Here is a 26,848-nt window from a genome sequence, read left to right as displayed (position 1 = left end):
TCTGTTGTTGTACACTTCCTTTAACAAGTTGGTTTTCCCTTTTGGTGTTGTTTGTTATTGTTTTTGGATTTTTTTTTTTTTTTTTGTGGTTCCTGTTTACTTTTGCAGATTCCTGCCGTGTCGTTCGCTCTTTTTTATGACGACATGCCTTTTATTGTTGTTGTTGTGTTTTTGCTTTTTCCAGTTGCTCTCTTTGCTTGTCAACGCTTAAGCTGTTGTAGTCATGAACCGGTTAAGGTGCATTTGACGTTAAATCACTGCAATAGTGTGAGATTTGCGCATAGAAGCTGTCACTTGCTGAAAATATGCCACCGTGAAGACTGAAGTGAGTGTAATATGTTTATGACCTGGAGTGATGGCATGAAACAGAAACAAAATATAATAATGAATTTTCGTTACAAACTATGCCAAAACAAGTAAAATTTATTGAAATTTAATATTCATGGGAAGAATCATAAATCTCTGAAAAGGCTGTCTTTTGTGTCTTTTTAACGGTAATTTAGTATTCATTCGGGGCTAACATCATTATTATGTCAGGATTGAAGTACAACTACAGTAGCCCCTCGACAATCGTAAATCAAACTGCACATACGCCAAGTCATTAACTACCAAGCTAAGGCAATTTGAGGTCCATCACCATCTCCTCTTTATCATCTAGTGCCAAGTGTCTTATCAAAATAATTATTTCTGCTTGTCTTTCCGAAGTACATAAAGTGCATTTGCCGGAAACGGATCTATGCTTACGACCCAGAAGCAGAGGTCAATCGTGTGAATTCTGGCTATTCAGTAAACTCAAACTACCACTTAGACTCAATTGAAGACATTAAACAGACATTGCGGCTTGGCTGTTTAAGTAGATGTTGACTCCGGAATTGCCGGCAGATTCAGTAGAGGCCAACTCTGCTGCTTTCGCAATAGCAAAGATCTCAGCTTGAATTATACTGGAGTGTTCCAGCAACTTAAAAGGTTGCCTTATGGCACAACCTGGTGAGTATATACACGCATCAACTCCATACTCCATTTTCGAGTAATCCGTATAAATGTCTAGAGTGTTGCGCATAACTAACATACCTTTACGCCAGCCATCTTTTTCTATGTTTACTTTGAACCTTATAATATTATATTTCCCAGTTGAAAAGTGGAGTCATGCAGACGGCATTTTCCAATTTTGCTGCGCAGTTTTCGGTGAAAAGGTCTATAAGTGGCAGGTTCATGAGCTGCTGTTGGCGTTGTTCTTAAAGCTCCCGTTATGCACAGCGCAGCGAGCCTCTGAACCCTTTCCATTAACTTCCTGAAGGTGGTTTGCTTAGGGTGCTCATACCTGTAGTGTCTATACTACAATTTCAAAAGATAAGTCTCGTAAAAGGAAATATATTATTTTTCTAATAGATGGTAAGTGATCGAGTGATCTGGTTACGCTATATGGGTCCAGAAAGGTAAAATTATATACTAAAAGTCCGCTTGGATAACTTTACAATTGCTCGATAAATTTTTTTAACATCTGTCAAAGTTAGACACAAGTAAAGAGAAAATATGAAATATTTTCCAGTTTTTCTGAGGCAAAGACAAAAACGGTTCTGATACTCCAACCGTAAATCATGCCAATTTTGATTTGAGCGATTCCGTTTGCCGTAACTCTTATGATAAAGAAGCACTATGATCAGTCAGGCAAATTGCCAAACATATCACTATAATAACGGAAATCAGTGAGTGCGACAATTATATGAGATCTGCTTGGATAGGGCAAAACAAAATATCTCCTGTCATCAAACAAACAGTCGTCGCACTCCCGACTTGGCTCTCACGTCACTGTTGACAGTCATAACTTTGAAGTTGTAGATAATTTCGTCTATTTAGGAACCAGCATTAACACCAGCAACAATGTCAGCCTGGAAATCCAACGCAGGATTGCTCTTGGCAACAGGTGCTAATTCGGACTGAGTAGGCAATTGAAAAGTAAAGTCCTCTCTCGACGAACAAAAGCTAAACTTTATAAGTCGCTCATAATTCCCGTCCCGCTGTATGGTGCAGTGGCTTGGGCGATGACAACAACCGATGAGTCGACGTTACGAGTTTTCGAGAGAAAAATTCTGCGAAAGATTTATGGTCCTTTGCTCATTGTCCACGGCGAATATCGCATTCGATGGAACGATGAGCTGTACGAGATATACGACGACATCGACATATTTCAGCGAATTAAAAGACAGCGGCTACGCTGGCTAGGTCATGTTGTCCGGATGGACGAAAACACTCCAGCTCTGAAAATATTCGACGCAGTACCCGCCGGGGGAAGCAGAGGAAGAGGAAGACCTCCACTCCGTTGGAAGGACCAAGTGGAGAAGGACCTGGCTTCGCTTGGAATATCCAATTGGCGCCACGCAGCGAAAAGAAGAAACGACTGGCGCGCTGTTGTTAACTCGGCTATAATCGCTTAAGCGGTGTCTACGCCAATTAAGAAGAAGAAGAATTTCAATGGCAATTATTTAAAGAATCTCTTATCAAAAAGAAATTTGGATGCAAAATATTTAAACCTTGACTTCTTCCCATTATTATTGACACAAAATTGGCATTTGGTTAGATGACCATAATTAAAGGCATTACAAATCGTCCTAGACATACAACAAAATGAATTTACAACCCAACTGACCATTTATTTGGAATGTTTAGGAAACAAACAAAAAGCTGAATTATAGTACCTATACCTTTCAAATTGTACTAATTAATGAAGACTGATGAAATCCACTTAATTATGTGTGTACCCATGTAAAATGTTAAGCAAAAATCATACAATTTTTTTTTTTGTCACGAAGTAATTATCATTTACCAATTACCAATTTTCTTTATTAAATATTTTGAAATATTACAGCAACTAACGAAGTATTTTGTGTCTTCTTGTCATCGAATTCCATAAGTTGTCTTAATATATTTCTGGGTAGGGCGATTAGTTTCTCAAATCGTTTTGCGTCAAACTTACACAGAAACAGCCTCACCTGTCGGAATATAAGCACTTGTTGCCGAAGGCGTTTTCTACTGACCCTTTCTGCTTTCCAAACCTCCTCTCGTAAAGTGTAGAGGCCCGGAATAAAGTACTGTTTCAGTCCTATCAGACTGGTTACCGCAGTTTCTTTCACCATTAGATCAGCTAGCTCTTACCTGTTGATTTCTCTCTAACCATATATCGATGGTACTTAGTAAGATGCTACATATTTTTAGCGGCAATTCTGTAAAACATTTTTACTTACTCCAGTACCATAAGTTTGTTGATTCCACGAGCCAGAATGCCTAAAGTGCCGCTTGACCGTGACCGTTTTTCTCTCAAATTATAACTGTACATCTGCTAGTGGCATAGACTTCAGCTTAAAAACTCATTGAAATCGAGCTGTCAGAATGCCATAGCATTGTGCTCCTACAAAGGTCTTCGTCAAGGATAGGGTCTTTTCATTCCCGTTTACTGCTTAGTGAGACTTTGAATCCCGTTTAAAAATAAACATTCTGTGTAATTTCGTATCTAGGAAATACGAGTAGTGCAAACAGAAGAATAGCTGCATTGGTTCTCTGTATCTGAGCTTTTATTACCCAGTATTTACCTTGTCTTGATAGCTTAGTAGCCGTAAGATAATCTTTTTACTGTCATCTTCACCACAAGATGGATGTTAGTGAGGTCTAGAATTACTTGTAGTGCAGCGGTTGGGTCGACGACCAATTCAAGCTATCCTCACATCATTATAATTGAAGTCTAAAGCTTACAAATGAAGCCTAAAGCTTTTCAGGCTTTGAATTCAAATGCACTGCACTGTGGGGACTGTCGATTTTTTCGACAGTCACATTGGAGTTCGTGAAACTGTTTTTGATGTTAATTGATTCCACTCAGAGTCTCGATCAGACATTTTACTTGTCATGATTGCTCTCAGGACCAAGCAAACTTCGACCGCCTCCACCAGGCCGAGTTCTTACCGGACTGATAAGGTATTTAAAGAAAGTTGCTAAAAACTTGCCAATGGTTGCTTCGTTAAACTCAAAGCTCGTATGACACTTTCCGAGATACTTTATATTAGCAAAGTCAAATAAGGTTCTTTGCCCCCTTTCTCTAAAAGCATTACGTGTGTAGAAGAACCAAATATTTCAAACACCTACTGCTCACTATCCAAGAATTTGTATGTTTCAGTTCAAATAAAGAGGACAGCTCATAAAACTCATAAAGTCAAAGCAATTTCCTCGGCCCCTGTTGTTGTAAAAATAAAACAAAAATTCATGAACGCAGGACGGCATTTGTTCAGGGGCTGACCAACGACAGCACTCCCGCTAGAGGTCAAGTTGACGCGGCGCAAAAAGAAAAACAACATATGTACACCCCCACACACTCACACATTCGCATGCGTGAAAATTGCGTGCCACGAAATTTTTTGACGATCCGCCGAGTGCCGCTCTGCCGCCCGTTTTCGGGCACTTAACCTCATTTACACGCCCCCTAACGCGTGCTCTCACTGAAAGTGGCGGCGCCAGCAAGTTTTTTTCCGATTTTCTCCTTTTGCTGTACCGTTATTTTTTCTGCACCTCCCTTTCGTTGCAATTTTTACTCAAAGCATTTTAAATTTGATTAACACAGCGCCTACTCAATTCATTACCATTTTCGCTTTGTTTACATTTTTATTTCTTATTTCCGCCGACTGCTTGTTTTTTCGCAATGTTTTGGGTCAATGCGGGTCTGAGCTGTGTGCTTCCTGTTTTCAGGCTAAATGGGCCAAATTAATGAAATTCGAAAAGAGTGCTTCGGTGTTCGAAAATGGGAGAGAGAGAGAGAGAGAGAGATAGAGACGGAAAAATAGAGTGAGAGGAAAGAGCGTATGTAATAATGAGTAAGAGCTTGAGAGCTGCAAATAAGTACTAAAGTGCTAAAAACTACTGAGAGGAAGGTATGAATGAAGGAACGAAAGAGTTACTTTATTAAAGTTAAAGCACTTAGAGAGCAGTGCGAATGTTTCGAAATCTTACTCGAAAAATGTTTATTAATTAATTTGCCGGTTCTGTTGCAAATATATTCAACGGTGGAGGGTGGTAACCTGCATTAAAGCTTCCGAAAGTTTATTTAAGGCAAGCCACATGTTGACAATCTCCTGTCACTACAGAAAACTTCTTTAGTAAGAAATTGCTTTGTGTTAAGTTTGACTCATAAGATCTTTAAAATATCCCATCTGTGATCAGAATGATCATATGGCTCATCATTACAAAGCTCATAGTGACCAAATCAGCTCCTCAAGCATTATTGTATCAGATTCTCAGATCTTTGGTCAGCTCTTCATCTTAGGAATACTTGTCGGAAAGACAAGCACAGTAAATGTCCTATTCAAAATACCTGCTAAATGCCTCAAGACGGAGCATGAAGTTTAGGTATACGTAGATGGCTGATATATCATACATGTAGTATCAATATGTACATGGATTTGCAACTGAATCACTGCTACAGGATCATTGAAAATGCTTAAGAAATGTTTGGAGAGTCTACTTGATCACTAGTACTTGAGGGCACAATGTATGCAGTGAAGGTCATGAAGTCTTTGAAAACATACATTATACGAATTGACCATTCACTTCTGTTAAAGACAATGGCATCGAAAAAACCACAGATTCAATACATAAAAATCGTCCGGGGATCATAAAAATTCCTGAGGATCCCAACATCTCTTATGACTCGACTTTACTCAGTTTGGTTGATGATTTGGTTACTGTGTTGAATACTGTTTTGGTTACTGCTTCGGTAGCACTTTTGATTATCGTTTCGGTTACTTTTTTGGTTACACATTTTAATTAATGTTTTGGGCACGAAGCGTGTTATTTGCTACATTCGTACTAAAAGGCCAGAGTTTGTTGTAAAAATGGTGACAAATTCAAGTAGCAAAGGAGGTGCTTAACCACGTAGCTGAGAAGTCTACATTCAGCAAACGCATGCTTACTGATAGCAACAGTAAGAATATGCTGTCGAAATTGTCCATCAGCCTTGGGGATGGCGTTCCAAATATCGCCGCAACCATAAAACACTTTAAAGTCGGATCAAGGTTGTATGTCCTTTACATTGGTTACCATAATTTGGTTCACTATGAATTCATTTCACAATGTCAAACGGTCAATGAAGAATACTACGTGGCCATTTTGAACCATCTATGTTAAGCAGTTCGTCGTAAAGAACCGGATTTGCGCAAAAAAAGTTCAAAAGCCAACACAATAATGGATTGTTAGATTCTGGCATGATTCTGATTTACTTTTTGGCCAAACATGAAAAGAGCGTCATCGCTCAACCCCCGTTTTAGCCAGATGTGGCTCCTTATGATTTTATTTTCGAAACTGAATAATCCGCTTCAAAAACGCGCCATAGGTTCAGTGAAGCGGGAGGCTGTGAAGGCCTTCGAAACTAAGGCTTATAGGAAGTCTATGGAAAATTAGATTAATCGTTGGCTTCGAAGGCAATATTTAAGATTTGTATTAAAGTACGTTCAAATGGTATACGATAAAATTTGCAAAACTTACGGTAGAACGTCAATTTTTGGGTAATAACTTCACTGTCATTAGCTCACCATCTGTGCTCAATAATAAAAGTATTGAAAACTCGCAGAACAACCAAAGGAATCATATTCACTATTTTTTTACTGCTAGTTTAAGGTATTAGTGTGGCGACTCATCTTGATTGGAGTTAAGAATAATCCGGAGGCTACCTTTGAGCACTGGTTCTAAGCAGCTATTGCAATACTCTCTATACTTTACTAGCCTTGACGAAAGTAAGAAAACGGGTTTAGGTTTTCTCATTTAAAATATTAAAAAGACATTAATTTTTGTTCCCAGAATCGTGTAAGGTCACTGAAGGGTATACAAAGCAATAAAGAAGGGTGAATTTGGCTGCATTTTAAGTTAAGTTAATCGGTAGGCCAATAAGCCATAACAGTTTTGGTCCTTTGCGATTCCAGATGGTGCTCAGTTGCTAAGTCCAAGAGGAGTAGTCATCCTTTAAGATGCCTGCGCTTGACACGAATTTTAAAAGACTCTCACTATCGCAACCTCCTCTTGAAAATCATACCGTAGGGGTCCCAGATACTTAGAGCGTAGTATTGCCAATACGGGACAAGTGCAGAAGTGATTTACTATTATTTTCCTGGTGCCTTGCTCTAGACATTTCCTGCACTCTTCTCGTTCTGTGAGCCCCATCCTGCGGTCATGTGTCGCCACCAAACAGTGACGAGTTAGTATTCCCATCAGATTCCTCAACTACAATATCATCATCTACAAAAAAATATCCTTCACAGATTTATTTCTGATAGCATAAAGGCCAATCTGAAAGTAAATCAGCTATATCATATAGTGATCTGATATCAGCAGTCGAGTGAGAAAAAACAGACGTGTCCAATATTTCAGATCAATATCTCAAAAACCTATTGACTATTTCAATTATATACAGATATATGGTCGGGCGGTTAAGTGGACTTGGCGGAATCGGCTCATCCCGTCATGCTGATCTTTTATATACATATATGTATAAGTAAGCACTCTATAGGGTCTCCGACGATTTCTTCAGGGTGTTGCTAACTTCGTGGTAAACTTAATATACCCTTTTCATAGTATAAAAAGGTAATTCTACCAAACCTGTATGGTTTTAAGATTTTTCAGAATTCAGATATTCATTGCTTGCAACCAAATGCCTTTTTGTTTACACTTATAAGTTCTCAAATTCGAAAATTATTCGGCTGAAGGAATGTACTAAAAGACGAGGTTACCGAGATGAAGAGGGTCTCCACAAATAACGCTCTTAAACGCGCGCTCTTAAAGTATTTACTCTTAGAAGCATGTTTTAGAATATCGGGAGAGTTTTCGAAAACATTTTAGTACCAAAAAGGCAGTGCGAAACTTATTTCGAAAATGAAAAACTGCGAAGATTTCGAAAATTGTTTGCTCTTTGTGCTCAATGCAATGCTTCGTATGCTTGCCATCAAAAACAGTATGTTTAGCTGCTCGCAGCTCACCAGTCACATGCTCTCCAGCTGCCTTCACACTACTCTCTCCAACAGCTCTCCTTGCACGTGTCTTTATTGTGCACGCCAACATTTCCTGCCGCATACAACTAAAATACTCTCATTTCACCTGCCGCAAAACATCATCAAACCGAAACCGTTACCTGAAGCGCCACCACAACGACGGCAAATATTCGGCACACACACAGACATATTATGAGGATGTGATAACTGTATATATAATACAAATAAAATAACAGAAAATATGTTGAGTATTGTCATCACCGTCACCGCATCGACAACCACTTACAAGCACACACACATACATGCACGCATACAAAGAAAAATATGCAAGTGTGTTTTGCAGTATAAATTGTGGCGCATAATTTATTATTTATGAGCTTTAGTTGAATTCGGAATTGTTGTGCGGTGTTGCTCATGATGTGAAGTATTTATTTCGTTATGCCACCCCGAACCACCTCCGGTCCAGCACTCTGCCAAACTAGCTGCAGTGCATATGTGTGACTTTGAAAGTGTGTATATGTGCGTATGCAAAGGCTGAGCGGAAACTATGAAAATATTGGACAACAACAACAACAATAACGATGGAAAGCAACAACAGAAACAAAAACAAACAACAAGAATGCCGCCAACAACAACAGAAATCAGAAGAAACAACAATAACTACTACCACAAGAACCAAAAACAACAACAACAACTACAAGCACTAAGTACAACAACAAAAACGATAACTACAAAACGTGAACACAACAAAAATAAAGCAACAACAACATTATGAGAATAATATTTTAGTCCAAAAAGAATGTGTCAACGCGTAGACGAATGGGTAACAAATGGTAGGCGTGCACGCCCTTTCACAACAACATTGTTATATTGGAAGGTGTGTGTATGTGTGCGCATCAATTTAAATTTTAATGTCTATTAAATATGCAGACATATGTTTGGACTTAGGGAATCGTCGCTGTTGTTGTCAGTTGTACTCACTCACTGTTAACTGCTCGTTTGTATAATTGTGTGCTTGTTGTTGTTGTTGCTGCATACTGTTTTGTTGCTTTAGTGAAAATATATAATTTGTAAATATTTCATTTGCTGCAAAGTTAGAATGATGAATTTCTAACTAAGTATATAGAAAGAGATATATGTAATAACAATTTAATACTTGCATGCAATAACGGTAAACGAAAATGAAATTGCACAGCTGAGAAGGATATATTTTTAGCTTGGCGATACATTTACCGAGTTCTGGCAGAAATTAACTCAATTAATATAAAATAACTTAATTAAATTTGGAAAAAAGATATTTTCGTTATCTCATTAATTGTTCTCCTTTTTTTTTGATACCTAATCCCCCTTTCCGTAGACCAGGTCACATATATTGTCTGGCAAACAGAAATTGATTATTTTTTCTTTAGATAGCCTTAAAAATCCGTATTATATCGCGTTGCGTAATAATGTTCAGATTACGCTGCGGGTCGTTGAAAAATAAGATTTCGTATTTAAAATCTTCTCAGAATTCAGAATCAGTTTCGTTAATGTTTCTCTTGATAAAGTTTGAGCATGTGTCAACTATTGACATAAGAAAAGAGCAATTAAGCCATATTGTTTAGATTTTCTTCGATCAAAGCGAAAGCCAGGCTGCTCGAATTGTGAATATTAATTGTGGTTCTAATACTGTCAGAGGCAATTATGCGCAATTTTTATTTCGTTGATTCCGTCTCTGTAATTTTGATGTCAAAAACTCACCAAGCTTTGAGAACGTCTACGGAAGATGGTCGTGAAAACCAGAATTGACAGTTTTGCCTTGTATTTGCTGGGATTGATAGGAAATCAATTTCATTTACTATGAGTAGGGTAGCACTACGCTAAAATTGTTAGCTCGGACAGGAATTGATTTGATAGAAGAGAATAGGTTTGACTAATAAAAGAAGGACTGTTTCAACAGGATAACGATGACCCACAAAAATCGTTAAGATTCGCCAGTAGCATCGATAGCTTAGCTAAAAGCTCCTCTTGTATCTCACAGTTTGTAAAGGCTCCAAGTGATTACTATATGTTTCGTTTAGATAGATTTATAGAGCTATTGAGCTGACTTCAACTGCGCCTTGAATTCCACTCCTTCTTTTGACCGAAATCCTCCATCTAACCGTCCATCTAACCATCCATCTAACGTAGCAAAAGCTTCGATTGTCACTTTGGCATGTTCTTCCCAATCAGTTGTATATTATATTCGATTTATGGCATGCCGTTGAATTAAATTTAATTTAAAATACAAATGTGCATTGAAAGTCAACTATGTAGTCATTCTACTGGCAGACTATAATAGTAACAAACCATCTGGGTTTTTTAATAGGAACGCTACAAAAGTAGACTAATAGGGATAGCAAAAAACTCACATTTTTCCCCGTCTTTTGACGTTTCTATTCAGTAGGTTTCCCAATTAACACGATCCAACAATGAATCGTAATTATTAAAATTTACTACCGAAATCCGAAGTCCGTGGCCTCAACTTTAAGAGCGCTACGTCCAATTTATGGTCATCATAATCGTCCTGTCAGATATAATAATAATTGAGCGTTTCGGGGAAAAATTTTAATCCACAGGCACAGTACAAAATGATCCCGTGCCAATGAGACAAAGAAGTGCCTGTAATGTCGAAAATATTGCTGCCGCATCTATTAAGGAAGATCCAAATCAGTCCCTTCCACGTTGTCCTCCAGCGTTGAGCATCTCTATGATGTCGTTATGGCGAATTTTGCGAAAATATATTGACCTACTTCCTTTCGAAATCAAATTGACGCAAGAACTGAAGACGTTTGACCAACAGAATCGTCGCATGTGCCTGAATTGGGCTGAGCAACAACTTGAAAATGATCGGGATTTTCATCGAAAAATCATCTTCGACGATGAGGCTCATTTCTGGCTGAATTGCGGCGTCAATAAGCAAAATACATATGTGTTATTGGTTAGGCAGTAATCCACATGTACTCCATTACCGATTTCGTGCGGCTTATGGGCGTCAATGGGTCATACTTCTTCCGTGATGATTAAGGCCGGCACGATACTGTGAATGGGAATCGCTACCGCTCAATAATAACCGAATATTTTTGGCCCGAATTGGATGATATGGAATTGGACAATATTTGGTTCTAAAAGGACGGTGCCACAAAATCGATTTATTGTTAACTAAGTTTAGTGAATGTGTTATCTCACAAAATGACCCGAAGACCCGAGTCAGTTGGCTACTCGTGCGTGCGATTTGACGCTGTTAGACTATTTTCTGTGGGGATACGTTAAGTCTGTGGTCTATGCCAACAAGGTAGCGACTTCGTTCGAATATCGAACGTGAAATTGCAGCAGTTTCGGCCGATTTGTGCTTGAAAACCGGCGAAAATTGGGTGCCCTTGGTGACCATGCAAAAGAAATCAAGTTCCATACATAATGGCGTTGAATGTTCTCTCACAGGAATAAAAAATTTCATTGATTTTGTAATGCTTTTATTGAAAACCCCGTTAGTTCTCATACCCCACTTTCAGAACCCCTTTTGACAACTTCCTATCCACCAGGAAACTAGCATAATTAAAAGAAGGTTGACGTGGCAATATTGACGAAATATAACGAACTTTAACAACAAGTTGGTTCGATCTTTTAGAGTTTTCAATAACCTACTTTAGACAGCTGTGAGACGAAAACGAAAATTGTAATTGTTTTATTTAAATAAAATTTATATATATTATAAAAGCGTTTAATACACCCACAATAGAATGAAAATTATTAATAAATGAGCAGCTTTCGTTACCTCCAAGCTTCACGCCTAAAACTATGAAATAATAAAGTGCTCTTACCACCAACGGTAGCGCGTGAACGCCCACTAAATATTAGACTCAACTGCCATCAACAAATTTTCTAACACATTTGCTTCGCATTTTGCCACGCACCGCGAAGCATAATTTTAGGCGTCATTTACGTGCACAAGCGCGCCCACATACGCATCATTTGTGGTGGCACACGCCGACAGTAAACTACAGTGGACCGCGATTTGCTACAAACTATATCTGCCTGAATGTTGGTGTCCACTTATATCTGTGCAACGTACAAGTAATTGCATACATATAGGCGCCGCGCGTACAGCTCCCATTAGACGTGTAAAATTTTACGAGCGTTGAGCTGGTGCGTTAATAATTTTATGTTTGCATATTGACAGGCGCGCGAAACTGATTTAGCTAGCAGGTGGATGTGTGTGTCTATGCTTATGAAGACTTACATACACCGCTTTATATTTGTGTGTTTAGTTAATTTCATAGCAATGCACGTGCACTCGTTGCTCACACGCGTGTCAAAGCGCGCTGCAGCAATTTTGCCTTCAATTTCAGTTGCTAGGCGGTTCTGTCCGTGTTTAGCTGTTTGTTGTTGTATTGACTTTGACGTCAGCGCCTAGTTGTGTGCCGTGCAAGAGCGACGCGGCACTGTATGTGCGCCTTTTGTTGTGCACAAATGTTGCATGTGGCATGTAGCTTTGCCACAAATTGTAGCCAAACGTTTCAACGCCACTTTGTTGTATCCACTTATGTAACATAAAATCACATTGATAATTCGATTTATTGAATTATTGCATAATTTCAGGCTCTGATTTATGTGCACACGCGATTCGTGTGATATTTCACCTGCCATTAAGGGACTAGCGCCAGCTATTTATTATAAATGCTTGTCTGCACGTGTGTGGTTTCGTAAAACTTTTGCTTTGCGGTAGTTTGTATGAAAAAAATCACATTGCATAATTTTAGGCACAGTTGCTTTGATGGCAAAGAAATGTATAGAACTTTTTCCATACTGCTTCCAGGAGCTGGATATATGTATGTATATATTAAGAATGGCAGTACCTCCAAATATATAACGAAATAACTAGTGCGCCTAAAACGCGACCACAAAATATGCACACGCCATGTAAGCTTAATTAAACCCAACCCAGTTTTCATAGTTAAAGTGAAGAATGCGAAGCGTTTTCAGTTATTTTTTGTATCAGAGTACGGTATCCTTAACCCAGGAATAAAGTTAACTGCTGAGCGAGAGCAAGCTGAGCTCATCTATGAAGAATGGCGCTGCTCTAAGAACGGTTTGGCTAAGCAGATTTTGGCTGAAACAAAAGGTTGTAGTCATTAAAATGTGTCATTCTGACGAAATATGAAACTCTTATCAATAAATATTTATCTAAACTTCCTCCTTTTATTGGCGTAGACACCGCTTATGCATTTATAGCCGAATTAACAGCGGGCAAGTCGTGTTTTCTTTTCGCTTTTGGCGCCAATTGGAGATACCAAGTGCAGTAGTATCCTTGTGCATCTTATCTTTCTAATGGAGTGGAGATCTTTTTTTTCCTCCGCTTCTACCGGCGGCTACTGCGTGGAAATCTTTCAGATCTGTGGTGTTCTCATCCATTCGGCCAATATAACCTAACCAGAATAGCCACTGTCTTTTGATTCGTTGAATTACTTCGGAAAGTAATAGGACTGATTTTCTTCCGCCACGACTGTACTTCGGAGAGTGCGCGCACTGACTGGAGCGGCTGGTCAGTTATCTCCGAGCACCTCTAGAGTCAGGACAAACATTTTCGCGCAACGTGTTTCTGTGAGTGGTGCGAGCCGCAAATGCAACGTTCGTTAGAGCAGAGGTACGTGATTAAATTTAGGGTGAAACTCAGTAAATCTGCGAGAGAGACGTTTGATATGATCTAGCAGACTTACCCAGATGTTGCTTTAGCAAGAAGTGGTGTGTTTCGGTGGCACCAAGCCTTTTTTGAAGGCCGGGAAGAGGTCGCTGATGAAGACCGCAAAAATTGGCAAATCCAAAGTGAAAATGAAGTCATTGTTTTTTTTTAACATCAAAGGCATCGTCCACCATGAATTTGTTCCTCCTGGACAAACCGTCAACGTCAAGTTTTACGTGGAACTCCTTAAGAAATTCAAGCAAAGGGTCAATCGGTTCCGACAAGACATCGGAGCCGATTGGAAGTTGCACCACGACAACGCCTCGACTCACACCGCCTTTCTTGTGAACAGCTTCCGCAGCCGACCTACATTCCAGATGTGGCCCCCGGACTTTTTTGGTTTCTTCCCTGAAAAGGCCGATGAAAGGCAAGCATTTTGAGATGACAGTGGGAATCCAAGCAATACACCTCGGCTCTCAAGGCTATTCCGGAGAATGCCTACCGTTACGCCTTTAATGCTTGGAAATCGCACTGGCAGCGCTGTATCGACACAGAAGGAGTTTTTGAAGAATTGAACTATTGGTTCATTAAATTTTTTGAGACCGACTCAGTCCTATTACTTTATGGACAAACCTTTCGACTACGGTATTTGTCTTTGCTAATACGCATAGGAGCATAAATCCTTCACAAAACCTTTTCTCGATATTCCAAAGAACGACTAATCAGATTTTGTCCTTTTACATTCCCTCGCATCAAAAATTAGGGCATGAGTGTAGAGTTTGGTTTTTATACGTCGAGAGAGAACCTTCTCAGCCTAATGGTGCTCGTTCCAATATAAACGAAATTATTCACGATTTCAAAGTTATTACTGTCAACGAAGTAGAACAAAATATGACTGTTCGCTCTGCTTTCTTAGCCAGTCGCGAAAAAGTCAAAACAAAGAGGGCGGTTATTAAGTCCAGTGTTATCGAAAGTAATCTGTCAGAAATGTATGTTTTTGGTAATGGAGTCCGTTGAGGACAAATGATACGTAATTTCATCTTACCATCACTTCATCTTCTAGCAGCTTGAGTACGCGGCATCCTGGCAAGAGTACAGAAACCATAATTCCCTGTCTGTATAAGACCCCTCAGTTTGCGGTACCTTTCGAAATCTCTGCAGTTGTATGAGCTTAATCGTCTTCTGTCCGCCAGTCTGCCAGTCTATTTTACCGACAGAAAAGATTCCTGTTATGATTTCATTGACTGTTCTGGACCATATAAAAGACGAAACTATTTTAGTTACATAGACTCATAACAAACATGGGTCTATTCCAGTTTCCCGACTGTTGTGGCAACAAAATTCATTAATAACCCCCTCTCATTTCGTTCAATACCACGCCCCGGTTTGCATATGTGAAAAAGACGGTGGAAAAACTCTAATTTGAAGGTTCTCGCTGCTTAGCGTCTACACCTGTATCCCTTTTCCCCTCTCTCTCTATGATCTTACGTGAGACAGACTGGAACTACCTGCCACTTATTCTATTTATCTGCAAGAACACATAATGAGCAATCGCTTAATTTCTTGGTAACGTTTTTTTCACTAAAACAACACCAAAACATTCTCTGCGCCACCTCCACTATCAACGTCACATTAAATTCAACACTTTTTCTCCCCAAACGGGTTTCTTACGACATAATCGGACGCACTGGAGTGAGACGTCAACGTAACGAAATGCCGTAATAAATCAGAAATTACAAAGAGAACAGATAGACAGTGGCCAGGCAGGCAATGTCTTGAAATTAAATGCTCGAACTGCGAACGAAAATGGCGTTTAAGAGTGGAGCGGAGTAGTGCAAGTCAGAGCAAAAGAAAAGGAGGGCAAGATAAGGTAGAAAATAATAAGGGAAGAAAAATAGTAGTAGTAGTAGTAGAGGAATAGTGGATGTGGCATAAAATAAAGGAAGAAATATCTAAAAGTAAAATTAGAAATAAAAATCAGTAGAGTTGCATTAGCGCATAGAAATGGAAGATGATGATAATAGAACTGAAAACGGAAGCTAACGAAAGGCAACGTCGCATGCCAAGGAGCGGTTGGGTCAAGCAATAGTAATTGGTAGGTGTTAAACCGTTATTATTTCCATGCTCGTTCAGTGAAATTAAACACCAAAAGGTAATGCATATTTTTCATGAGCGAGAAAAAAAGTGGAAATGACAATAGAGACTAAATAATCATAAGTAGATTAAAGCGGCAGTGTGTTAGTGAAAATAAAAAGGAGTAAAAGAGGTACATTTTAAAAGTGACAATGAAGTGGCAGAGCTAGTGATGATGTTGATTATTGAGTGAGGAGATAATAATCAACATAATTTTCGTAAGAAACGAAAAGGCAGCTAACTATTTGGAAGGCAGAGTCTAACTGTAAAAAATCGCTGAAAAACGTTGAAACTTAAAGGTCAAATCAGGAGCTGCGCAAGTATCAATTATCGGCCCAGATTTCTGCAATGTTACGACGGTAAATTGACCCTCGAAATGCGCGACGCCAATTATATAGTTTGCAACGCTGCTGACTTTGTCGGGATAACCACGGTGAGGGACACTAAAGATGCATGTGGGACGTTAAGCCAGCTGATGATCTTAAGGTTGCCGCTGAAAAAGCCGAGCTGGTATAACTAGCAAAGAAAAATATTCCGACTACAACGATAGAAGAAGAACGGAAGCTTTTAAAAAAGTTACGATAAGGTGTAGCCGAATATGTTGAGGTAATTAGCGGAAGCACTACCGTCGACTTACCAGTATTTGGAAGAAAAAAATGTGGACATATAAGTTCCCGGGAACAAATATCTCCACAAAGAGAAATGGAGAATGATAACTTGAAACAACACAATCTTGTCGGGAACAGGGACGTCACAGTAGATGGACGGCTAGTCAAAAAATATTAAAGAGTAGTCCAACAGGAAGCGTAAAGAAGGGGAAATTTTGTACTGCATAGATATTAGCCGGGCAAGGTTATTTTAGAAAATATCTGTATTAAATGTGTGAAGTGAAAAATCGTCTTGTATATACAACGATTCGATCGGGGAAGACGCCGAACACCATTTTTTCATAAACATACGCTAGAAATAGAGCGAAATAGACTATACATTTTGGTCGGCCCTCTGAATTTGGAATACTGTCAAGGTTAAAAACGAGAAAAACCGCAAGAACCGAGCATTAAATAGAAAACGTACTTCGGTAAAAAATGGGTCCTGGACTCAAATAATGAGATGTAAGTCTTCAGGCATGAAATATGGAACGCCACGCTAAGTAAATTTCAGAGAGGTTCTACGGTGGAAGAAGGGTAATTAAAATTAAAACTAGAATTAAAATTAAAATTGAAATTAATATTAAAATTAAAATTGAGATTAATATTAAAATTAAAGATCGGAAGAAAATTAAAATTAAATTAAATTAAAATTAAAATTGAAATTAAATTATTAAAATTAAAATTAAAATTGAAATTAAAAATAATAAAATTAAAATTAAAATTAAAATTAAAAAATTTAAAAATTAAAAAATAAAATTAAAATTAAAATTGAAAAATTAAAATTGAAATTAAAATTAAAAGTAAAATTAAAATTAAAACTAAATTTAAATCTTAAATTTGAAAATTTAAAAATTTGAATTTTAAACCGAACTTTATGTCGAAATTATAGTAAAAATTAAATCTAAAGTCAAACATATAATTATAATTATTTTAATTTTTAAAATATCAATATATTATAAAATTCACTAGAAACAAAAATACAGTTTTCAAAAAGAAACTAATTATAATTTATTTAATTTATTTATTACAATAAAATTTTAATATAAATTTGAAAATGTTTGCACTTAAATGGCTTTCACTCTATATTATAATATTAGAACTAAATATGAGGAAACAAGACAAACTCGAAACTGGAAGAAAATAATTCAAATTCGTTGTGTCGAAATACCGCGTCAAAGCGCACATTAAATAAAGAATGTGAAACTTAATTGAAAACCACAAAAATTGGTTACGCAACGACAGACACAGAGGACGAAAAAGTCCTTACAAACAAAAGTTACAAAACAAAAACTTTTTTCCTCCCATTTATAACTAAATACAGATTACAAACATATATGTAGGCGCGTATATATTAAATGGCATTACAAAAATTGAGCTTCACGACTCAGCGCCGTGGCTTCCACCCTCTCTACAGCATTGCTGTTGGTACCCGCGTTTACGTGACTGGCACACAACACTGCTGACAGTTCTCCATTGCCGGTGTGAACTCTTCGATTTGTATGGTCGTCTCAAAGAAATTATAGCGCCGATGAACGGCGGTGCTGGCCTCCTCCAAAATGCGTTTGGCATTCGCTTCGGGTGCTGAAAGAAATAAAAGAAATTGTTTGTTTAAAATTTCGATTTCGATTTTGTAAAAAATTATGCTTAAAAAGCATTGCATTTATGAGGAGATGTAAGTTGGTAGTGTTTAGTGTTTAGTTTCATTTACAAACAATAAAATTTGTTAAAAACAATAACGTTTACGTTGAATGGCACATAATTTTCTTCATAACGAAAAATCAGAAATGATTTCGAACAAATTTGAGTGTTTTATTTCATTTTAACATCCTGTCGTTTTTGTTGGTAGGCCTTATATTTCGAAATAATCTGTTAGATTATGTGTACCAAGAAATACATAAACTACTTATGTTTAATATAGATTTGGGCGTATCAAAAATAAAAACTAAGAATAAAATAACTAAGTGTAAGTGTAGTCGATCATTTTCTGCTCTCGCAAATTCCCCAAGTATCAAAGCCGGGATCAAAGGTAACCCTTTTATTAGAAAATGTTACTTAAGATTTTCTCACCTCATTATTCTAAGAAATTGTGGTGGGTGTATAATCATAATTGGTATATTACTAACGTATTATATGGTTCGTAGATTCATTTAAGGTTAGGTAAAATTATACTGGCAAACTATCACGTAATACAAAGGATCTACTGGTCCTTAGAATTGCCAGATGGAGGTTCTGTTTAATTTGAGCTGGAGAACTCGTCACAGAGAACGTCAACGATTTTTGCGAACTTTAAGAGCTACTCTATGTTTATATTTAATAATTCGTATAGTTCTTTGAATTGCGAAGCTCCTAGATACTTAAGCGGAGTTCTAGATAGTGCTAGAAAAAGGCATAGGAGGTGTTCCAGTGTCTCTCTCATTTTAACTTCTCTGCACTTTCTGCATGTATCGTTATCGCCCATCCGGCTCACCTTGATGTCAATTGTGACCTGTCAAGAGGCCAACAGCCGTCCAGTATTCCTTTCGAGACCTTGTGAGTAAGAGTTTTCGTGAGTTTCCCTAAGGGTCTCTTGATCTTGGCGATCCTGCATGTACTTAAAGCCCTGTCCCGCTTGTCAGCTCTTTCCTAGGCTTCGTTGTATATTTTTCATTAGAATATATATGTATACATACAACATGATATATGCGGAAAGAGCCAGGAAAAATAATCAGAAGTCACTATTGGCTAAATGAGTCTCAGACCGACCACACCCTGCCACACCACACCACAGACATCACACACACCACATCTTACATTCGACATCACGCGCACACAAGTACAAGGGTTCAATGGATGGCGTACTTTCTTATTTTTGTTTCGATACGACTTCGCAGACGAACCCCTCCGTGTCTTTTTTGCATTCGATCTTTTTTCCGCAATTTTTACTTCCTCGCCTATTGACCGGAGAGTATAGTAAATGGGTGCTAAAATATATAACTGTTTTAAGGATATGAATACCAAAGCCTAGACGAATTTCAATATCAAATCCCAATAAGTTCAATAGAATATCGCAAACTAAATTATAAACTAAGAAACATAGTAAGGTATATACAAATATTTTATACCATCAAAAGGTAGAGACTTCGGGCATAATGCCTACCGATTTTTTCTTAAATTTCATTATTTGATTTTGATTGATTTTCGATTTTTTGATTGAAATTTACAGTTTTTGTTCGAAATAGGTCAACAGAGCAGAAAAATAAATATTTAAACATAAAAGTGCGGTAAATTTGAGACATAAGACGGAAAGTTTTCATCAAATTTCGTAAAAGAAATACAAGTTTTGGACAAGATGATAATAAAACAAGTAAGAAACGGCTAAGTTCGGGTGTCACCGAAAATTTTATACTCTCGCATGATAAAGTGATAATCGAGATTTCATTATACGTCATTTACATATTTTTCAAATACCATATTTTTGTAAAGTTTTATTTCGCTATCATCATTGGTTCCTAATGTATATACTCGCATTATACAGAAAAGGCATCAGATGGAATTCAAAATAGCTTTATATTGGAAGAAGGCGTGGTTGAAAACCGATTTCACCTACATTTCGTACATGTCATCAGGGTGTTAAGAAAATATTATGTACCGAATTTCATTGAAAGCGGTCAAGTAGTTCCTGAGATATGGTTTTTGGTCCATAAGTGTGCGACGCCACGCCCATTTTCAATTTAAAAAAAAAAACCTGGGTGCAGCTTCCTTCTGCCATTTCTTCCGTTAAATTTAGTGTTTCTGACATTTTTTGTTAGTCGGTTAACGCACTTTGAGTGATTTTCAACATAACTCTTGTATGGGAGGTGGGCGTGTTTATTACCCGATTTCTTTCGTTTTTGAACTGTATATGGAAATGCCTGAAGAAAACGACTCTATAGAGTTTGGTTGACATAGCTATAGTAGTTTCCAAGATATGTACAAAAAAGTTAGTAGGGGGCGGGGCCACGCCCACTTTTCCAAAAAAAAATTACGTCCAAATATGCCCCTCCCTAATGCGATCCTTTGTGCCAAATTTCACTTTAATATCTTTGTTTATGGCTTAGTTATGACACTTTATAGGTTTTCGGTTTCCGCCATTTTGTGGGCGTGGCAGTGAGCCGATTTTGCCCATCTTCGAACTTAACCTTCTTATGGAGCCAGGAAATAATTGTACCAAGTTTCATCATGATATCTCAATTTTTACTCAAGATACAGCTTGCACGGACGGACGGACAGACAGACATCCGGATTTCAACTCTACTCGTCACCCTGATCACTTTGGTATATATAACTCTATATCTGACTCTTTTAGTTTTAGGACTTACAAACAACCGTTATGTGAACAAAACTATAATACTCTCCTTAGCAACTTTGTTGCGGGAGTATAAAAACCCAAAAACTTGATTATTTGAATATTTCACATTAAATTTGAGGTTTTGTGAAAAAGTCTATATGCCAAAGTTATAAGCCTTTTCCTTACCTACAACATTTCCATAAACATTTTTTTATAGGACACAAGTTTTGCCAGGAAAAGAGATAAACCTTTCGTAATGCATAAAAATTTAACCACGCGCCTACCCTTCCTTTTCCCAATCACAGATCGCCCTTAAATCAAAATTTCCCTGAATATTTGTTATTACTATGATTCTTTATGTTTTCAAATACAGTAGAATCCCGATTATCCGGATCAAATAAAACCAGGGGTATTCCGAATAATCGAAAATCCGGATAATCGATTTCAAAGCAAATCAAACAGTGTTTAAATTATAATAAAGTTTTATTATGTTATAAGTTTTACAAGTGTAGTTTAGATAATATGTACGATAAATAAAAACCGAGCTATAACGATAAATAATGTATTACATAATGCCTATGTAATTTAAAATTTTGGTTGGAAATAACTTTTTATTGGTCTTTGACATAAAGAATCACATCGTTTCATTGCGGCCAAGTCCCTGATGCGTTTCAGTTGTAACAACTGTATGGGATCCGATACATCCTGTCTTTCAAACCACTTAAAAGCAATATCAAGAGCTTCAAAAGCTTCTGCGTGAGATGGTACTTGACATACATACCCAGTTTCAGTCTCTTCTTCATCTTCTCTCTCGTTATTTATTATCGGACGCGAAAATAAACTTGTCGTAACATGTCAAAACATTTTTAAATTGACAATTAGAGCTGAGACGAATGAGTCCGGATAATCGGATATTCGGATAATCGATGTTCGGATAATCGGGATTCTACTATCTAACCTGGTCTAATAGAGTCACTAATAGAGGTACTACCTATTTGATCATGTAGATAGTTTTTGAACCAATGTTATTCATTGAGACATATTATTTCCATAAAGATACGGAGGTCCACATTTTGGATTTCGAGTACTTGAAAAGTTATGTTTTGATGTGGCAAATTTTATTAATCGGAAAGTGAAAGCCGTAAAAGGGATATATGTGGCGAGTTATTCGAAATCTTCGTTTATCTTTCCATGATGACATTGTAAATATTATTGAATGCAATAAAAAAAATATTACATATCACCAGTCGTTTTCAAGATCTTCAGAGTTCTGTCGGCACGAGTTAACGCTGACGTAGGAAGATGAAATTTTATATTTAGGTAAGTCTGGCTAGCTTTAAAAAAAATAGGAGGTCTGCATTTCGATATAGAAAAAAATTTAATTTTCTCCCATTTAAGGTACACCTTAATCACGACATATAAAAAAATGACCGAAACGGCTCTTAAAAATCATAACATCCCTAAGTATTCACTTAACGTAGCATTTAACAATTTCGCATAACTTTTAAGGAAAAGTCATACTTTTTGGCGCTAAGCTTTCAAAAACATCTTTTCAAATCCTCCAATTAAAGCGCTGCCAATATACGGAAATCCATATGCAGCACCAGTAACCACAGCAGTCATACGAAAAACTCTTCGGCAGACACAAATTACATTTTTCAATCTCAGCCCTATTGCGGACATCTTCCTTATGTCTCGATGCAAATTAGATTTTCACACGTGCAAAAACGTGACCACAGTTAAACACGAAATAACCACAGCACAGCAGCAGCCAAGTGGCTATGACAACTCGACAACTTCGCACGAAGATAACAAAGCGACTGGCAGCCGCAAAGCAAGGTGCTACATAACTTGAGGCATAACGTGAGGCGTAATGCAGCAAAGTTGAGCTTGTGTTTCTGTGTGTGTATGCATGTGAAATGTGTAAACAAAAGCGAATTGTTGGCTTGCAGCGTGTAATACAATTGCCAAAAACTTTAACTTGCAACTTCCTCAATTTTGCGCTACACTACTGCAGAGCCCAACTCTACACACACACCTCCCAAAAGTCGGCAACAAACAAATCAAAAGTACAGTAAAGTTAACGAATAAACTACAGCTACTAACTACACGCCTTCCGCTACTCCACAGCCAGCTCCCGATTGTTGCCGTGTTTACTCAACTGTCTGTCACGCCCGCTCGACCGCCCCCTCCGCTGTTATACTTTCCGCATTTCGTAGTTTGCATGCTGTTTTTGTTTGCGTTGCCTGTCAGTTTGTCTGCTCGTCTTAGCTATCTGTCTGTCTGCTGCTTGGTATTACGCCTGTGCATCCTGCCAGCACGTAATTTCGCAAAATGTTTGCATACTTTTTGGCAGCAATGGCAATGCGCGCTCACCAAGCTATGCCAGCAATCAGGCAAACCGGCAGCATTGTCATTGTCGTTGATGTTGCAAATGCGTATTGACAAAATTTAAGCTGTGTAGTTTGTTTATGAGTTTTACGACAAATATTAATTAAGTGCTCAAATAAAGCAATAATTAATGCAGCCGCCTTAAGGTATGCAACAGTTTCGCAAAAAAGGCATGGCAAGGCGAGTGTGTGTCGGAGTGTGTGTGGCGAGTATTAGTCGCAACGGAAATCGCAGTTTGGATACATGCTTCAACTGCAGACTCTTTATTACCCCTTTCAAAGCACCTGCCACCTCTTTTGAGACTCTTACAACCAACATTTCCACCTCCAACTCCATCTTACATAAAAACATTCCACTTGCTTTTACGACCTCTGCCGATTTATACCGCTGCACCGCTTTACGCCTCTCTAACGCATTAAACTGTTTTTTATGCGCCAACAAATTTACCGTTTACGCAATGCGGAAGGATGCGTGCTGCATGTGGCATTTAACGTGGCACAAAGCTTTTTACTTTTTACTTTATTTATATTTTACACTTTTTATTTTGCTTGCTCGCTTACAGCATTTCGTTACATTACTTTTATCACGTGCATCATAAAAATGTGCTGCAGTTACGGTCAGCTGCAGTCGTAATGATAAAGTGTACGTTGACATTTCACGGCGAATGGGAAATTTGTAAATTTTTTATGTGCGCAAAGAAATTTGCGAATTAAAAATAGACCTCGAAGGCAAAAAGGAATGCGTGCTGGAGACGTTAACTTGAGTTTTTATGAGTTGACCTTAATTTTTGTGCGCGGGTGAGTGGAGAATGGAGATAAATGGGAATGATTGGTGTTGCAACCTGTTCGTCAGTTAAGCATATAGTTGTGAGCAATATAACGATTGTTGAGTCGGGAAGGAGACAAAGGATTCGACACAATCTTTAAGTCAGATTATTTGATCTTTTTATATGAGATGGGTTCTAATTTTAGTTAACATCAACAATAACCTTAAAAGATTCCATAATAACATCGATCTCAACCTCATTGTTAACCTCAACCTCAAACTCAAACTCAACCTCAACCTCAACCTCAACCTCAACCTCAACCTCAACCTCAACCTCAACCTCAACCTCAACCTCAACTTCAAACTCAACCTTAACCTCAACCTCAACCTCAACATCAACCTCAACTTCGACCCTGACCTCAACTTCGACCTCGACCTCAATCGCAACCGCAACATCAACTTCAACTTCAACCTCAACCTTAACCTCAACCTCAATGTCAACCTCAACCAAAACCACAAACTTAACCTGCCATTCAACCCCAACCTCAACTTCAATATCAATTTTAATATCAATATCAATATCAATATCAATATCAATATCAATATCAATATCAATATCAATATCAATATCAATATCAATATCAATATCAATATCAATATCAATATCAATATCAATATCAATATCAATATCAATATCAATATCAATATCAATATCAATATCAATATCAATATCAATATCAATATCAGTATCAATATCAATATCAATATCAATTTCAATATCAACAAATTGCATATTTGCAGAGTCCGAGAGGAGACTTCAGACTTTGTAGAAAGGGAGCACAGCTGGCCTCAGAACACTTTCCAGTGTTTCTCTGGTGCTGACTGAGCTGTCCAAGGAGATCTGGAAAACCATGAGCAGGAGATAGGTATCCACTTCCAATGGATTTCATACGTAAAAAAATGTTTCACATTTTTGAAAGTAGGAAACTATGATTTTTAAGAAAAGTACTGCAACAGGCCTCAGAAAGCTTTCCAAGTTTTCACTGAAATTGACAACAAACTATACACTCAGGAAACCAAAAGCTTTTAACTTTCTTCCTTCTTGCTTACGGTTTTACTGGGGGCCTTCGCTGACATCGAGTCCATAGAGAAATGTTTGGCTATACCCCCATCCCTCTTTCTTATAGTTTTACCGAGGTGCTTGTCTGACAACGAGTGTAGAAAGCTATGTTGGAGAGCTTTCTGAGGTTTGCTATAAACTCAGCCATTTATACCGAATACCTGAACAAAAATCCTTCAGAATTTCAAAACGTAACCATGGCGACTCAGTTTCTTTAAAAGCAGTCATGCAGGCCTCAGCTTACTGTCGTTTAAATGAAAGTGTTAACAGTCCATGTAGTCAAGGAATACTTTAAGTAAAAAGTGCTTGGCTCTCACCTATAAATACTACGCAGCTGAAAGTTATGCCTTATAAACTGAAGTAGGAAAGTGGAAGCTTTCTCATGAAACACTCATGAGCTAAAAATAAAGCGGAAGCACATATACAATTCAATAACAGTTACTCAATAATATAGATAATGGAGAGTATATAAAAATCAGCAATATTTCCGCTCATTCTTGGTCAGTGAGTCGTAAGTGAAATTCACTTTACTGCACACGCATATTTCCAACCAATACGAGTGAAAAGCATTCGACAACTTGATTATGATAATTTGCATTTCACACACAGTTCGAATGCTTATTGCCGCACACACTTCAATCAAATTTGAGCTGAGAAAAAAAATACATAGACTGCCAACTAAATGTATATATGGGTGAAAATATATGTGTATAAATACATATTTATATAAATGTATGTGTGTATGTATATATATGTGTGTGCTTGCAAAACGGCAATTGACTTCGATTTCCTTTTTTTTTTCTTTTTTCACACATTTCATCCTCCCCTCGTTGGCACTGCTGTTGCACACACCTGCCGCATTTTGAGACGTTTTGCGCCTGAATGCATGCTACGGCGCAAATTCAATGCACTCACACAGACAAGGCATTCAGCCATTCATAGCTGCACGCGCCCCCCAGAGACACACAAACGCACACACACATGCAAGCGAGCAGATATAGAGTAGTATGAGATAGTCATTGAAGTATTCAACGTTGGCATGACATTCATTGGGGAAGCTGTTGCACTCAATGCATTTTTCTTCACAAACGGTGAGCAGACATTCTTGGCAGACAAGCAGCGAGGGGCGACGAAGAGGGAGTATAGACAAAGGCCTGTAGAGGACAGGAGGGGCGAAATGTGCGAGCTGGAAAGTGGGTCTCAAAAGGTATGGTGACACAAAACTGAAACGTAACGAGAAGCAGTAAAGCACGCCAACACACACACACGTAGTACAACCATGAACACACTTTCATGGCGCTGCACTAGGCAGCAGAGGGCGCAGCAAGTGAATGAGATTTATTGGAAGCGCACGCTTCACTGGTCACAGCGGCAGCGGGCACATACACAAATACAAGTACAAGCCCAGCGGCTTTGCTTGGCTGGCACGGCGGAGGCGACGAGCCGTGTGAGCGCTGTGTGACATAAGCGGACCAGAGGCAGCAGAGTGAAATTAAAAGTTGCCTTGAGGGCTGCTAAAACTACTCGGCGCCAGTCAGACAATTCTGTGTGAACTGTTAAGTGCGCAATATCTTTAAGTAAGTATAAAGTAACTTACAATAACAACAACTGCATATTTTTACAGCACATCTTAGCATTTTATTTCTTTGCGAAACCGAAACATTCCAGCGAAATTCAAATTAAATGTAAATTTTAGAATTTTTTGTAAATTTATTTGCTGCACTACGCATTCTGGAAAATTAAAAAATAATGGGAAATCGGAATTAA

At 38.0% G+C, this 26,848-nt stretch overlaps 1 protein-coding gene across 2 annotated transcripts in view; it reads right to left on the bottom strand.

The window, feature by feature from the left end:
- Positions 1–17,649: 17,649 nt before the first annotated feature.
- LOC120769034 (zinc transporter 2) overlaps positions 17,650–26,848 on the bottom strand; it is a 153,319-nt gene continuing 144,120 nt past the window's right edge. For both annotated transcript variants that reach the window (XM_040095879.1, XM_040095880.1), the window contains one exon: positions 17,650–18,080. In XM_040095879.1, the coding sequence (XP_039951813.1) occupies positions 17,935–18,080 (146 nt within the window). In that variant the 3' untranslated portion in view covers positions 17,650–17,934. The remainder of the gene's footprint in view (positions 18,081–26,848) is intronic.

Source organism: Bactrocera tryoni, chromosome 2, assembly GCF_016617805.1.
Source record: "Bactrocera tryoni isolate S06 chromosome 2, CSIRO_BtryS06_freeze2, whole genome shotgun sequence".
NCBI classification, from domain to species: Eukaryota; Metazoa; Arthropoda; class Insecta; order Diptera; family Tephritidae; genus Bactrocera; species Bactrocera tryoni.
The sequence above is the reverse complement of the archived record's forward strand: the minus strand, read 5'-3'. Positions and strand labels throughout refer to the sequence as shown.